At 51.8% G+C, this 16,756-nt stretch overlaps 1 protein-coding gene across 1 annotated transcript; it reads right to left on the bottom strand.

The window, feature by feature from the left end:
• Positions 1-779: 779 nt before the first annotated feature.
• On the bottom strand, positions 780-8,775 carry COX4I1 (cytochrome c oxidase subunit 4I1). The gene is made up of 5 exons (XM_084812830.1): positions 8,728-8,775; positions 7,053-7,132; positions 6,017-6,181; positions 5,700-5,831; positions 780-1,061 (listed from the first exon to the last, which is right to left on the bottom strand). Exons 2-5 carry the CDS (start codon positions 7,129-7,131, stop codon positions 925-927), a joined length of 513 nt encoding a protein of 170 aa, XP_084668956.1. The 5' UTR covers position 7,132; positions 8,728-8,775; the 3' UTR covers positions 780-924.
• Between the last annotated feature and the right edge of the window lie 7,981 nt (positions 8,776-16,756).

The raw sequence follows: 16,756 nt of genomic DNA, 5'->3' as shown, positions 1-16,756 counted from the left end.
TGACTCTTGCAGTTCCCACCCCTTCTAAAATAGTGAAATGCCTCTTCTAGCAGTAAGAGCTTTAAGCTAAAATCTGCTGGCATTTTTATTTTTTAGTATTTTTGGCCCCACCCACCACTGAAATGCAGCCCCCAAGAGTTTCTCTGAAATGGAAGTTCAGCAGCCCTGCCTTAGCAGAAGCAGTGAACAATGCATCACATGTATGGGGCTGCAACAGGGCTATAGCATCTGAACCTCATGACTTCACTGCAGGCAAATGCATTTATTACCTGGACTATGACCTGCATATCACCATTTGTAACACACTGCATGCTGCTGCATCCATGCAGGAGCTCCTTCCTCATGCATGTGCAACAGAAAACACTTTGGATCATCTTTCATCAAGATCGTCTCTGCTGCCGTGCCTGAGAAATTCTAAACAAGTGCTAATACAAAATACATCACTATGGGAGTAAGGCATCCAGAGTTGTTAAATCAAATAGGATATATTTGGTAATTCAGCAGCCAGTTTCTCAACCCTTCACCCGAGATTTTACAAAGAAAACATCCTCCCCACACCAAATAAAGAGATGTTCACAATGTGCATCTTTTTAAAATGCAACTTTTAATTCTGCTATGCATGTTTTGCATTTTAATAATAGAGGATTTACACTTCTTTGGACCCATTTTTTCCCCACAAGTGCAATTGGCCTACAAAAAGGCAGTAGCCAGTGTTTAACATTTGCAAGTTCACAAGCCACTGCAGCCTACACAGAAAGCATTCAAAGACAAAAAGAAACTTTTCAAGTAAACCAGACATTTATTAAGATTTTTTTCTCAATGGAAGGGTTTTCCCCATGTACAGAAGCAGCGAGGTCACATGGAGAAGATGGAATCATTTCAGAATTTCAAGCAAGAACAGGAGTGGTGCTTTCTGGACTGCTTTTACTTTTTCCATTCATTCTTGTCGTAGTCCCACTTGGCTGCGAAGCCTTCAACTGGATTCATCCTCAGATCCAGCATTCTTTTGGTCTGCATGGCCTTCCATTCATCCGTGAAAGTGTGAGGGACCGGCCCATAAACTGCATATTGATAAGCACGTGGAGAGAAATCACAACACTAAGAACCACAGCCCATCCAACCTTCCTCCAAGCCTAAAATCAGAAGAATTCATCTGCACCCAAAGGGTGCAGACATTAAAACAGCCACCACCAACAGCCATTTGAGTAGCCTGCAGCCAGGGAAAAGGGCAATTTCACCAGCCCTGCTGAAAAACCACTTGCTTTTCTCCTCTTCCCTCCCCATCCCTTTTTCCTTTTGTGTTGTGAGTTTTTAGATTGTAAGCTTGCGGACAGGGACTGCCTTGTTTTTATTAATCGTTTGTAAGCCACTCTGGGTTGAGGAGCAGGATAAAAATGATTTAAGATCGGGGTGGGCAACTTCCAGAGGCCAATTTTATTGCTTCACAACAATTAATTTGTTTTTGCAATAAATGCCAACCCTGTTGATGACTAAAGTATCCTTTGCTGTTCTAAAAGGTACTGATTTTCTTGACTATTTGACAGTATCTGATCAAATCTTTTCTGGATGCTCAAATGGCCAATGCTAATGGTGAGCGCAGTTCATCTCCAGGTAACTAGACAACAAAGCTTTGCAAAGGTGGGGCTTTTTGTTGTTTTAAAATCACAGTTCAATAAGGGTCAGGATGAGAGCTAAAAATTGACGCCTAATCCAGACAAGACGGACATGTTCCAGCTGAGTCAAAGGCAGATTAGGGAATAGGGATTCAACCTATGGGGTTACACTCCCCCTGAAGTTTCAGGCTCATAGCTTGGGTGTAACTCCTGGATTCAGCTCTGAACCTGGATTTCCAGGTTTCAGCAGTGGCTAGGAGTGCATTTCTTGGTGAATTTAATTCAGGTGTCCATTATATCTACTACTGTGGGCAATAATCCCTTAGAAGAAATAGAGTATGGCATAAGAAATGGCATTTGGGGTGGGGTTACGGTATTTTAGAAAATGTTTTTATTGTAGAATTTTATTATTTTAAACTGTTTTATTGTACGCTGTACATCGCCCAGAGTAGCTGGGTGACCAGCCAGATGGGCGATTAATAAATTTAATAATAAATAAATAAATAAATAGAAGCACTCATAATCAATAAAAGGGTGGGAAAAGCAGTACTGGGGTACAATCTCAAAAACGATAGAATGATCTCAGTACGAATCCAAGGCAAACCATTCAACATCACAGTCATTCAAGTCTACGCCCCAACCACTGATGCCGAAGAAGCTGAGGTTGATCGGTTCTATGAAGACCTACAACACCTTCTAGAACTAACACCAAAAAAAGATGTCCTCTTCATCATAGGGGACTGGAATGCTAAAGTAGGAAGTCAAGAAATCACTGAGATAACAGGCAGGCATGGCCTTGGTGTACAAAATGAAGCAGGACAAAGGCTAATAGAGTTTTGCCAAGAGAACACGATGATCATAGCAAACACTCTTTTCCAACAGCACAAGAGGCGACTCTACACATGGACATCACCAGATGGTCAATATCGAAATCAGATTGGCTGCAAAGGACATAATCAAAGATGGAGAAGCTCTATACAGTCAGTAAAAACAAGACCTGGAGCTGACTGTGGCTCAGATCATGAGCTTCTTATAGCAAAATTTCAGCTTAAATGGAAGAATGTAGGGAAAACCACTAAACCATTCAGGTATGACCTAAATCATATCCCTGATGAATATACAGTGGAGGTGAGGAATAGATTTCAGGGATTAGACCTGATAGACAGAGTGCCTGAGGAACTATGGACGGAGGTCCGTAACACTGTTCAGGAGGCAGCAACTCAATCCATCCCAAAGAAAAAGAAATGCAGGAAAGCCAAGTGGCTGTCTGATGAGGCTTTACAAGTAGCTGAGGAAAGAAGGGAAGCGAAAAGCAAGGGAGAAAGGGGAAGATATATCCAACTGAATGCAGAGTTCCAGAGAATAGCAAGGAGAGACAAGAAGGCCTTCTTAAATGAACAATGCAAGAAATCGAGGAAAACAACAGAATGGGAAAGACTAGAGATCTCTTCAAGAAAATTGGAGATGTCAAGGGAACGTTTTGTGCAAAGACGGGCATGATAAAGGACAAAGAAGGCAGGGACCTAACAGAAGCAGATGAGATTAAGAAGAGGTGGCAAGAATACACAGAAGAACTCTACAGGAAAGATCTGAATGTCCCTGATAGCCATGATAGTGCGGTCAATGAACTTGAGCTGGACATCCTAGAGAGTGAAGTCAAGCGAGCCTTAGGAAGCATTACTAACAACAAAGCTAGCGGAGATGACAGTATTCCAGCTGAGCTATTTAAAATCCTAAAAGATGATGCTGTAAAGTGCTGCACTCAATATGCCAACAAATTTGGAACACTCAACAGTGGCCACAAGACTGGAAAGTGTCAGTTTACGTTCCAGTTCCAAAGAAGGGCAGTGCCAAAGAGTGTTCAAACTACCGTACATTTGCACTCATTTCACATGCCAGCAAGGTGATGCTCAAAATCCTACAAGCTAGGCTTCAGCAGTATGCGAACCGAGAACTACCGGAAGTACAAGCTGGGTTTCGAAGAGGCAGAGGAACTAGAGATCAAATCGCCAACATTCGCTGCATCATGAAGAAAGCAAGAGAACTCCAGAAAAACGTCTATTTCTGCTTCATTGACTACGCTACAGCCTTTGATTGTGTGGATCACAACAAACTGTGGCAAATTCTTAAAGAGATGGGAGTACCAGACCACCTTACCTGTCTCCTGAGAAACCTGTACCACGGTCAAGAAGCAACAGTAAGAACCAGACATGGAACAACCGAGTGGTTCAAAATTGGGAAAGGAGTACGACAAGGCTGTATATTGTCGCCCTGCTTATTTAATTTATATGCAGAGTACATCATGAGAAACGCCGGGTTGGATGAATCACAGGTCGGAATTAAGATTGCTGGGAGAATTATCAACAACCTCAGATATGCAGACGATACCACCCCAATGGCAGAAAGTGAAGAGGATCTAAAGAGCCTCTTGTTGAGGGTGAAAGAGGAGAGTGCAAAAGCTGGTTTGAAACTCAACATTAAAAAAAACTAAAATCATGGCATCTGGCCCCATCACTTCCTGGCATATAGAAGGGGAAGAAATGGAAGCAGTGACAGATTTTACTTTCTTGGGCTCCAAGATCACCACAGACGGTGACTGTAGCCATGAAATTAAAAGACGCTTGCTCCTTGGGAGGAAAGCTATGGCAAACCTAGACAGCATAGTAAGAAGCAGAGGCATCACCCTGATGACAAAGGTTCGTATAATCAAAGCTATGGCTTTCCCAGTAGTAACGTATGGCTGTGAGAGCTGGACTATAAGGAAGGCTGAGCGCCGAAGAATTGATGCTTTCGAACTGTGGTGCTAGAGAAGACTGTTACAAGTCCCCTGGACTGCAAGGAGGTCAAATCAGTCAATCCTACAGGAAATCAATCCTAACTGCTCACTGGAAGGACAGATACTGAAGCTGAAGCTCAAATATTTTGGCCACCTAATGCGAAGAGAAAACTCCCTGGAAAAGACCCTGATGCTGAGAAACATTGAAGGGAAAGGAGAAGGGGACGGCAGAGGATGAGATGGCTAAATAGCATCACCGATGCAATGAATATGAACTTGAGCACACTCCGGGAGAGAGCGGAGGACAGGAAGGCCTGGCGTGCTATGGTCCATGGGGTCACGAAGAGTCCGACATGACTTAACGACTGAACAGGAGTGCATTTGAGCAGCTGATGCTAGTGCGCCAGCTGTGCCTGATCTTGCTATGGTCACACAAGCCTTAATTACATCCTGTTTTGACTACTGCAATGGGCTCTACATGGGGCTGCCTTTGAAAACTATTCAGAAACATAAGCTGGTCCAGAATGTTAATGGAAGCCATTTACAGGGAGCACGTGACTCCTTTGTTACAACAGCTTCATTGGCTACCAGTGTTTCCAAGCACAATTCAAAGAGCTGGCTATGACATATAATAATATAAAGCCCTATGCAGCTTGGGACCAGGCTACCTGAAAGACCACCTTCTCCCACACGAGCCTGCCCATTTTTTAATATCTTCGGTGGGGGGGCTTCTCTCAGTACCACTGCCATCAGAGTCATGTTTGGTGGGGACACGTGTGAGGGCCTTCGCCACATCCTGAGGAAGCAAATACCGTAGTTTAACTGTGCACTGTATGAAGTAGCACTCCCTTTTGTGCATCCTTGGTTAAGAGCCACAAATGCTGCTCGCCTGGCCATTAAGCTGCCTGAAGCAGAACCACCATATTATATGCAAGGCTACTCTACGACATGCCACCACAGGTTCCGCCAGAAATGTGACAAGTTACCTTAATTACCAAAGTATAACAAAGATACACTTCACTGTCTTAAGAAGCACTGGTTGGTGCAAACACACCTGCAAGTGTAACCCAAAAATTATTTTCCAGTAGCTTTTCATGTTACCCAGCACACATACGTACGCGTGTGTGTGTGTGTGTGTGTGTCTGTCTGTCTGTGTCCGTGTATACACACGTGCGCCCCCTGCCCCATTACTTACCCTTGGAACTAGCGTGACAGATTATGAAAAAAAACACAAGCGTTCCTCATTGGAAGGACTTTACTGGTGCTGCCCTTATGATTTAACATGGCTCTTTCAAATGCCAATTACTTACCATATTTCCTTTGCCAGATGACAATAAAGCCAGTGAAGCCAAGGATGAGGAACAACCCACCGATAACAGTCTTCCATTCGGCTGACCCCTTGTTCATTTCTGCAAAGCTTTCATTGAATTTGATGCGGTACACTGGGGGGGGGGGGGGGGAGAGAAAGAAGAAACAATTGCCACCTTTTTCTAACGGTTCCAAGAAATACAGCAGCATGAGTCCAGCAAGCAATCATTTATTGATATCTACACATTCACCAAGCCAAAGATCTTTTCTTGCCCGTCCGTTTTTCTCCTTTTCCACTCAGCTCCTTCACTACACTTACAGGCTATCTTCTCATCCACAGAAAGAGCACTCCATGAGGCCTTCTCTTTTTCTTTCAGGGCTTTCTGCTCAGAAGAGAGGCTTTTTGTATATGCAACATCAGGCAAAGGAATATCCCGACGGTCAATATAGGCCGGCAGACTGAAATCCTCCGTTTTCACAATGCCTGTTTGGGAGGGAAAAGACAAAGCCGCACATGAATACAACACCAGGAAGCTTGCAATGTCATCAGCAAAATACAGGGATTGGAGCAGAGGTGTACACACTAATACAAGAGTGGAGGTCAACAGGCCTGGGGCCCAAATCCTTCCCTCCTGGGGTATCCGTCCAGCCCTCCAGGGTTCCCAAGATGTCCACACACCCTTCCCTGGTCCCACACCCTTTCCCCCAACCACCAAGGATTTTGTGATTTCCAAGCTTTTGTGTAATTTTCCCCACCGTTCTAAAACACTGAAATGCCTCTCCTAAGGCTTGTTTACTGACATGTTTTAAGCTACAGCCTTAAGTTAGAACATGTTATTTTTCATACTTCAGCCTCATCTGTTTTGCCTTCAGCCCCAAATACCACTGGAATGCAGCCCCTGAGAGTTTCTCCAAAATGGAATTTAGCTCTTGAGCTGAAAGAGGTTCAATAACCTTGCACTAAGATTTCTGCCTGGACATTTCTTCATTTAATTATTCTTCGTAAAGGGAGAAACCATCCTGCCAGAAAAGAGTCAGTCTCCTTAGCACAAGCTGGTTCTTCAAACTGAAAGAAGCCAAGAGGGCCTGCAAAGGGGGGGTGGGGGAGAGAGTTAATTACGTCTGGAAGCAAGAGGCCATTGTGATTTAGCAGACAAAGGCCTGGAATAGGACAGAAGACAAGTTCAAACCTGTCCTCAGCCATTACGTTCTCTGGACAGACATGGGCAACTCATCATCTTTTAGAGAGATGTTATGGTAAGAGATCACTGTAGAACACTTTGTATGTTGAAATACACTAGACAGACGAATACAGTTTAGGATAATCAGACTAAGATGACTAACAGTCAGCTTACCATGTCCATGGGCTCTTACACAGACTGAAGTGGAAAGGGCCCGCTTGCCAAGAAGGCTAAATGCCCTAGAAGCCAACATCCTGAAAGAGAAAAATATAGGACATTATTCATCAGGAGTTACCGTGAACCCAGCAAATGTAATTTGCCACCTGAGTTACAACTGCCATTGTTTCTTGCAAAATATGATGCCACGGTCTCACAGCTCAGATGACCTTCTAGCAAACCAAAACTTAGCCTAAGTTGTAACATTTGGAAAAGATTCAGATTTAGCCTTTAACAATCACAGGGGAGAAAAAAGGATACAAATATGCCTGTCACATGAAAGGGCTATTCACCTATCAGTCAGCCACTTCTCTATCATACTAATCAAGACCTCACAAGCAAAGTGCCACATGAGCAAAGAGCAGGTCCAGAAGAACCTCCAGACTTCAGGTGACAGGAAGAACAAAATGAAACTTCAGTGGAGGGCGAAAAGAGGTTAAAGTCCCTCTACAGAATATGTGTGTGTCACTATTAAATTTTTAGAAGCCTGTCTCAGCAGACACCTGGGATATCCCTTGCCTTCCCAAGAAGACCAGTTCTATGTATTTACTCAGATGGGCCCACTACATGCTCAGTGAGTGAACACATATAGGACTGCAGCTTTTGAAGGGCACAGGATGCCTTCCCAAGAGGTTGACAACTAGCCAGGAAAAGAGGCCTACTCCACCCCTGTCTCTTTGAGAGAAAGATTACCAGGTGAAGCTTCTCGTGGCATTTTTCCCCAACTTGGTGCCCACCAGATGTCTTGGACTACAACTCTCATCATCCCTAAGCAACATGGGGCTCATACTACAATTAAGAAGCAATGGGCTAGTTCCAAAATCAGCAACCCTACTTCCCAAAGGCCCTTAGATAGGAAACCATTATACCTTTCCACAGATTCCAATTTTTTTAAAAAAAAATCTAACAACTTTTACCATTGCTAGCTTCTAAAGTACCTCTTTCATCATCCCTGAGAGCAAGGATGCTTTTAGTCAGGGATGGGGAACATGTGGCCCTCCAGATATTGTTCAACTGCAACTCCCATCATCCCTCACCACTGGCTGTGCTGCCTAGGGCTGATAAGAGTTGACGTCCAAAAACACCTAGAAGGTGACATGTTCCCCATCACTGCTTCAAGTGAAGCTTATTACTCATAGCCCAAACCTGACCACACAAATGTACACAGACCTGCAACTGCCCGCTTGTCCTCCCTCTCTCTAGGGCAGCCTCCAGATGTGTTAGACATCTGGAGGCTGCCCTAGAGCAGCCCAACATCCCCAACCACATCTGGAGGGCATCAAGTAAGGGGAAGGCTGTATCTCTCTACTAGAGCGGGCACCCCCAGGCCCACATCCGCCAAACGTGTCAACCACAACCCCATCATCCCGAGCCCTGCTGGCTGGGGACACTGGGCATTGTAGTCCAATACTGCCACCCTGGCTGGCGGTGATAGGATTCGCGGTCAGCACGGCCATAGCGGCTAGGGCTGTTGGGAACCGCAGTCCAGCACATCTGGAGGGCATCAGGCTGGGCGTGGCTGAGCGAGGGCAACTCCTTGCAGCAGCCCCATGCCCCCTCTCCGTCACCCGGTCGGGACGACGACGCCCTCGGCCTCTCCCCGTCTGCAGGGAAACTGAGGCCTCTCTCTCACCTGCCGCCGTCAACCACAAGCCCGGGGCTGCTCGCGTCCTCTAAGCGCAGAGCGGGAGGACGGAAAGGCAGAGGAGGAAAAAGGCAGGGAAGCGGAAACGCAAGGCGCCACGGGATTGCGGCCGACTCAAAGGTGGGGCGGAAGTGCCTGAGGCTAGGCTGCCGCCGCGAAGCACGACGGGATATGGAAGCCGGCGACCCCACAGAAGTAAGAAAAGTGTAGAGGGACACATTTCGGTATCGCCGTAGGGATCGCCCGGGTTTGCTTTGAAACCAGCCCTGCTGGGTCTGCCTCCCCCCACCCTCACCGGAGGAAACGAGAGACGCTCATAGAAATCGATGGGGAAAGTTTTGCACGGGTGGCAGCCGAAGACCATCATTTTATTTCATTTATTGTATTTGTGCCCCCGCCTTTCTACCAAAAAAGAATGATATTCAAGGCGGCCTACAGAAACGGTTAGAATTGATTAAAACAATAAAACAATACATTAAAATACAACAAAAACAGCAATTCCTGGAAAAACACGTGTCTAAACATGCAAAGGATTGCTGGCAGGGGCATGCTGGGAGTCGTAGGACTTTTTTGCTGGCTGGCAGGGGCATGCTGGGAGTCGTAGGACTTTTTTGCGCTGGCAGGGGCATGCTGGGAGTCGTAGGACTTTTTTGCGCTGGCTTCAGGGGCATGCTGGGAGTCGTAGGACTTTTTTGCGCTGGCTTCAGGGGCATGCTGGGAGTCGTAGGACTTTTTTGCTGGCTGGCAGGGGCATGCTGGGAGTCGTAGGACTTTTTGCGCGGGTTTCAGGGGCATGCTGGGAGTCGTAGGACTTTTTTGCGCTGGCTTCAGGGGCATGCTGGGAGTTGTAGGGCTTTTTTGCGCTGGCAGGGGCATGCTGGGAGTTGTAGGGCTTTTTTGCTGGCTGGCAGGGGCATGCTGGGAGTCGTAGGACTTTTTGCGCGGGCTTCAGGGGCATGCTGGGAGTCGTAGGACTCTTTTGCGCGGGCTTCAGGGGCATGCTGGGAGTCGTAGGACTTTTTGCGTGGGTTTCAGGGGCATGCTGGGAGTCGTAGGATTTTTTGCTGGCTGGCAGGGGCATGCTGGGAGTCGTAGGATTTTTTGCTGGCTGGCAGGGGCATGCTGAGAGTCGTAGGACTTTTTTGCGCTGGCTTCAGGGGCATGCTGAGAGTCGTAGGACTTTTTTGCGCTGGCTTCAGGGGCATGCTGGGAGTCGTAGGACTTTTTTGCGCTGGCTTCAGGGGCATACTGGGAGTCGTAGGACTTTTTTGCGTGGGCTCCAGGGGAATGCTGGGAGTCGTAGGACTTTTTTGCGCGGGCTCCAGGGGCATGCTGGGAGTCGTAGGACTTTTTGCGCGGGTTTCAGGGGCATGCTGGGAGTCGTAGGATTTTTTGCTGGCTGGCAAGGCCATGCTGAGAGTCGTAGGACTTTTTTGCGCTGGCTTCAGGGGCATGCTGGGAGTCGTAGGATTTTTTGCTGGCTGGCAGGGGCATGCTGGGAGTCGTAGGCCTTTTTTGCTGGCTGGCAGGGGCATGCTGGGAGTCGTAGGACTTTTTTGCGCTGGCTCCAGGGGCATGCTGGGAGTCGTAGGACTTTTTTGCAGGCTGGCAGGGGCATGCTGGGAGTCGTAGGACTTTTTTGCGCGGGCTTCAGGGGCATGCTGGGAGTCGTAGGACTTTTTTGCTGGCTGGCAGGGGCATGCTGGGAGTCGTAGGACTTTTTTGCGTGGGCTTCAGGGGATGCTGGGAGTCATAGGACTTTTTTGCTGGCTGGCAGAGGCATGCTGGGAGTCGTAGGACTTTTTTGCGCTGGCTTCAGGGGCATGCTGGGAGTCGTAGGATTTTTTGCTGGCTGGCAGGGGCATGCTGGGAGTTGTAGGACTTTTTTGCGCTGGCTTCAGGGGCATGCTGGGAGTCGTAGGACTTTTTTGCTGGCTGGCAGAGGCATGCTGGGAGTCGTAGGACTTTTTTGCGTGGGCTTCAGGGGCATGCTGGGAGTCGTAGGACTTTTTTGCGCAGGCTTCAGGGGCATGCTGGGAGTCGTAGGACTTTTTTGCCCTGGCTTCAGGGGCATGCTGGGAGTCGTAGGACTCTTTTGCGTGGGCTTCAGGGGCATGCTGGGAGTCGTAGGCCTTTTTTGCTGGCTGGCAGGGGCATGCTGGGAGTCGTAGGACTTTTTTGCGCGGGCTTCAGGGGCATGCTGGGAGTCGTAGGCCTTTTTTGCTGGCTGGCAGGGGCATGCTGGGAGTCGTAGGACTTTTTTGCGTGGGCTTCAGGGGCATGTGGGAGTCATAGGACTTTTTTGCTGGCTGGCAGGGGCATGCTGGGAGTCGTAGGACTTTTTGCGCGGGCTTCAGGGGCATGCTGGGAGTCGTAGGCCTTTTTTGCTGGCTGGCAAGGGCATGCTGGGAGTCGTAGGACTTTTTTGCGCTGGCTTCAGGGGCATGCTGGGAGTCGTAGGATTTTTTGCTGGCTGGCAGGGGCATGCTGGGAGTTGTAGGACTTTTTTGCGCTGGCTTCAGGGGCATGCTGGGAGTCGTAGGACTTTTTTGCTGGCTGGCAGAGGCATGCTGGGAGTCGTAGGACTTTTTTGCGTGGGCTTCAGGGGCATGCTGGGAGTCGTAGGACTTTTTTGCGCGGGCTTCAGGGGCATGCTGGGAGTCGTAGGACTTTTTTGCCCTGGCTTCAGGGGCATGCTGGGAGTCATAGAACTCTTTTGCGTGGGCTTCAGGGGCATGCTGGGAGTCGTAGGCCTTTTTTGCTGGCTGGCAGGGGCATGCTGGGAGTCGTAGGACTTTTTTGCGCGGGCTTCAGGGGCATGCTGGGAGTCGTAGGCCTTTTTTGCTGGCTGGCAGGGGCATGCTGGGAGTCGTAGGACTTTTTTGCACGGGCTTCAGGGGCATGTGGGAGTCATAGGACTTTTTTGCTGGCTGGCAGGGGCATGCTGGGAGTCGTAGGACTTTTGCGCGGGCTTCAGGGGCATGCTGGGAGTCGTAGGCCTTTTTTGCTGGCTGGCAGGGGCATGCTGGGAGTCGTAGGACTTTTTTGTGCGGGCTTCAGGGGCATGCTGGGAGTCGTAGGCCTTTTTTGCTGGCTGGCAGGGGCATGCTGGGAGTCGTAGGACTTTTTGCGCGGGCTTCAGGGGCATGCTGGGAGTCGTAGGACTTTTTTGCACGGGCTTCAGGGCCATGCCGGGAGTCGTAGGACTTTTTGCGCGGGTTTCAGGGGCATGCTGGGAGTCGTAGGACTTTTTTGCGCGGGCTTCAGGGGCATGCTGGGAGTCGGACTTTTTTGCTGGCTGGCAGGGGCATGCTGGGAGTCGTAGGACTTTTTGCGCGGGCTTCAGGGGCATGCTGGGAGTCGTAGGCCTTTTTTGCGCGGGCTTCAGGGGCATGCTGGGAGTCGTAGGACTTTTTGCGCGGGCTTCAGGGGCATGCTGGGAGTCGTAGGCCTTTTTTGCGCGGGCTTCAGGGGCATGCTGGGAGTCGTAGGACTTTTTGCGCGGGCTTCAGGGGCATGCTGGGAGTCGTAGGCCTTTTTTGCGCGGGCTTCAGGGGCATGCTGGGAGTCGTAGGCCTTTTTTGCGCGGGCTTCAGGGGCATGCTGGGAGTCGTAGGCCTTTTTTGCGCGGGCTTCAGGGGCATGCTGGGAGTCGTAGGCCTTTTTGCCCGGGCTTCAGGGGCATGCTGGGAGTCGTAGGCCTTTTTTGCGCGGGCTTCAGGGGCATGCTGGGAGTCGTAGGCCTTTTTTGCGCGGGCTTCAGGGGCATGCTGGGAGTCGTAGGCCTTTTTTGCGCGGGCTTCAGGGGCATGCTGGGAGTCGTAGGCCTTTTTTGCGCGGGCTTCAGGGGCATGCTGGGAGTCGTAGGCCTTTTTTGCGCGGGCTTCAGGGGCATGCTGGGAGTCGTAGGCCTTTTTTGCTGGCTGGCAGGGGCATGCTGGGAGTCGTAGGACTTTTTTGTGCGGGCTTCAGGGGCATGCTGGGAGTCGTAGGCCTTTTTTGCTGGCTGGCAGGGGCATGCTGGGAGTCGTAGGACTTTTTGCGCGGGCTTCAGGGGCATGCTGGGAGTCGTAGGACTTTTTTGCACGGGCTTCAGGGGCATGCTGGGAGTCGTAGGACTTTTTGCGCGGGTTTCAGGGGCATGCTGGGAGTCGTAGGACTTTTTTGCGCGGGCTTCAGGGGCATGCTGGGAGTCGTAGGACTTTTTTGCGCGGGCTTCAGGGGCATGCTGGGAGTCGGACTTTTTTGCTGGCTGGCAGGGGCATGCTGGGAGTCGTAGGACTTTTTGCGCGGGCTTCAGGGGCATGCTGGGAGTCGTAGGACTTTTTGCGCGGGCTTCAGGGGCATGCTGGGAGTCGTAGGCCTTTTTTGCGCGGGCTTCAGGGGCATGCTGGGAGTCGTAGGCCTTTTTTGCGCGGGCTTCAGGGGCATGCTGGGAGTCGTAGGACTTTTTGCGCGGGCTTCAGGGGCATGCTGGGAGTCGTAGGACTTTTTGCGCGGGCTTCAGGGGCATGCTGGGAGTCGTAGGCCTTTTTTGCGCGGGCTTCAGGGGCATGCTGGGAGTCGTAGGCCTTTTTTGCGCGGGCTTCAGGGGCATGCTGGGAGTCGTAGGCCTTTTTTGCGCGGGCTTCAGGGGCATGCTGGGAGTCGTAGGCCTTTTTTGCGCGGGCTTCAGGGGCATGCTGGGAGTCGTAGGCCTTTTTTGCGCGGGCTTCAGGGGCATGCTGGGAGTCGTAGGCCTTTTTTGCGCGGGCTTCAGGGGCATGCTGGGAGTCGTAGGCCTTTTTTGCGCGGGCTTCAGGGGCATGCTGGGAGTCGGACTTTTTTGCTGGCTGGCAGGGGCATGCTGGGAGTCGTAGGACTTTTTGCCCGGGCTTCAGGGGCATGCTGGGAGTCGTAGGCCTTTTTTGCGCGGGCTTCAGGGGCATGCTGGGAGTCGTAGGCCTTTTTCCGCGGGCTTCAGGGGCATGCTGGGAGTCGTAGGCCTTTTTTGCGCGGGCTTCAGGGGCATGCTGGGAGTCGTAGGCCTTTTTTGCGCGGGCTTCAGGGGCATGCTGGGAGTCGTAGGACTTTTTGCGCGGGCTTCAGGGGCATGCTGGGAGTCGTAGGCCTTTTTTGCGCGGGCTTCAGGGGCATGCTGGGAGTCGTAGGCCTTTTTTGCGCGGGCTTCAGGGGCATGCTGGGAGTCGTAGGCCTTTTTTGCTGGCTGGCAGGGGCATGCTGGGAGTCGTAGGACTTTTTTGTGCGGGCTTCAGGGGCATGCTGGGAGTCGTAGGCCTTTTTTGCTGGCTGGCAGGGGCATGCTGGGAGTCGTAGGACTTTTTTGCACGGGCTTCAGGGCCATGCCGGGAGTCGTAGGACTTTTTGCGCGGGTTTCAGGAGCATGCTGGGAGTCGTAGGACTTTTTGCGCGGGCTTCAGGGGCATGCTGGGAGTCGGACTTTTTTGCTGGCTGGCAGGGGCATGCTGGGAGTCGTAGGACTTTTTGCGCGGGCTTCAGGGGCATGCTGGGAGTCGTAGGCCTTTTTTGCGCGGGCTTCAGGGGCATGCTGGGAGTCATAGGCCTTTTTTGCGCGGGCTTCAGGGGCATGCTGGGAGTCGTAGGCCTTTTTTGCGCGGGCTTCAGGGGCATGCTGGGAGTCGTAGGACTTTTTGCCCGGGCTTCAGGGGCATGCTGGGAGTCGTAGGACTTTTTGCGCGGGCTTCAGGGGCATGCTGGGAGTCGTAGGCCTTTTTTGCGCGGGCTTCAGGGGCATGCTGGGAGTCGTAGGCCTTTTTTGCGCGGGCTTCAGGGGCATGCTGGGAGTCGGACTTTTTGCGCGGGCTTCAGGGGCATGCTGGGAGTCGTAGGCCTTTTTTGCGCGGGCTTCAGGGGCATGCTGGGAGTCGTAGGCCTTTTTTGCACGGGCTTCAGGGGCATGCTGGGAGTCGTAGGCCTTTTTTGCGCGGGCTTCAGGGGCATGCTGGGAGTCGTAGGCCTTTTTTGCGCGGGCTTCAGGGGCATGCTGGGAGTCATAGGCCTTTTTTGCGCGGGCTTCAGGGGCATGCTGGGAGTCGTAGGACTTTTTGCGCGGGCTTCAGGGGCATGCTGGGAGTCGTAGGCCTTTTTTGCACGGGCTTCAGGGGCATGCTGGGAGTCGTAGGCCTTTTTTGCGCGGGCTTCAGGGGCATGCTGGGAGTCGGACTTTTTTGCTGGCTGGCAGGGGCATGCTGGGAGTCGTAGGACTTTTTGCGCGGGCTTCAGGGGCATGCTGGGAGTCGTAGGCCTTTTTTGCGCGGGCTTCAGGGGCATGCTGGGAGTCGTAGGCCTTTTTTGCACGGGCTTCAGGGGCATGCTGGGAGTCGTAGGCCTTTTTTGCGCGGGCTTCAGGGGCATGCTGGGAGTCGTAGGACTTTTTGCGCGGGCTTCAGGGGCATGCTGGGAGTCGTAGGCCTTTTTTGCGCGGGCTTCAGGGGCATGCTGGGAGTCGTAGGCCTTTTTTGCGCGGGCTTCAGGGGCATGCTGGGAGTCGTAGGCCTTTTTTGCTGGCTGGCAGGGGCATGCTGGGAGTCGTAGGACTTTTTTGTGCGGGCTTCAGGGGCATGCTGGGAGTCGTAGGCCTTTTTTGCTGGCTGGCAGGGGCATGCTGGGAGTCGTAGGACTTTTTTGCACGGGCTTCAGGGCCATGCCGGGAGTCGTAGGACTTTTTGCGCGGGTTTCAGGAGCATGCTGGGAGTCGTAGGACTTTTTGCGCGGGCTTCAGGGGCATGCTGGGAGTCGGACTTTTTTGCTGGCTGGCAGGGGCATGCTGGGAGTCGTAGGACTTTTTGCGCGGGCTTCAGGGGCATGCTGGGAGTCGTAGGCCTTTTTTGCGCGGGCTTCAGGGGCATGCTGGGAGTCGTAGGCCTTTTTTGCGCGGGCTTCAGGGGCATGCTGGGAGTCGTAGGCCTTTTTTGCGCGGGCTTCAGGGGCATGCTGGGAGTCGTAGGACTTTTTGCCCGGGCTTCAGGGGCATGCTGGGAGTCGTAGGACTTTTTGCGCGGGCTTCAGGGGCATGCTGGGAGTCGTAGGCCTTTTTTGCACGGGCTTCAGGGGCATGCTGGGAGTCGTAGGCCTTTTTTGCGCGGGCTTCAGGGGCATGCTGGGAGTCGGACTTTTTTGCTGGCTGGCAGGGGCATGCTGGGAGTCGTAGGACTTTTTGCGCGGGCTTCAGGGGCATGCTGGGAGTCGTAGGCCTTTTTTGCGCGGGCTTCAGGGGCATGCTGGGAGTCGTAGGCCTTTTTTGCGCGGGCTTCAGGGGCATGCTGGGAGTCGTAGGCCTTTTTTGCGCGGGCTTCAGGGGCATGCTGGGAGTCGTAGGCCTTTTTTGCGCGGGCTTCAGGGGCATGCTGGGAGTCGTAGGCCTTTTTTGCTGGCTGGCAGGGGCATGCTGGGAGTCGTAGGACTTTTTTGCGCGGGCTTCAGGGGCATGCTGGGAGTCGTAGGACTGTTTGCGCGGGCTTCAGGGGCATGCTGGGAGTCGTAGGCCTTTTTTGCGCGGGCTTCAGGGGCATGCTGGGAGTCGTGGGACTTTTGTCTGTCTAAACATGCGTAGGATCGCTCCCTAAATTGCCTCTTATTTTTTCGCAGGAAATAAGAGTCACATTGGAAGCAATGGGGACTTCTACGGATGCAATGAATATGGGCTTGAGCACGCTGCGGGAGAGAGCGCAGGACAGGAAGGCCTGGCGTGCTGTGGTCCACGGGGTCACGAAGAGTCGGACACGACTGAGCAACAACAACAACCTTTGCGGCTAACTTGGGCGGGGGGGGGGCGAATAGAGAACACCTTTCTCCCCGTTACACCTCTACCAGCAGCGCCATCCTGCGCATATCTACTCAGAAGTAGAAGCAGAAGGAAAGAATCGGGGGCGGGTGGGGATGGAAACGGCAAAAACAACCCGGAAGTCCCGCCCGCGAGCTGCGGGCTGCGACTCTGCTGTGAAGCCGCTCTACGGCGGCAGGCTCGCCGCGGGGCACGGCGGGACATCGGAAAGGC

This window comes from Heloderma suspectum, chromosome 8 (genome assembly GCF_057233095.1).
Source record: "Heloderma suspectum isolate Gila_16-S chromosome 8, 16-S_ref, whole genome shotgun sequence".
NCBI classification, from domain to species: Eukaryota; Metazoa; Chordata; class Lepidosauria; order Squamata; family Helodermatidae; genus Heloderma; species Heloderma suspectum.
Note: the sequence above shows the minus strand (reverse complement) of the source record. Positions and strands in the feature narration are given on the sequence as shown.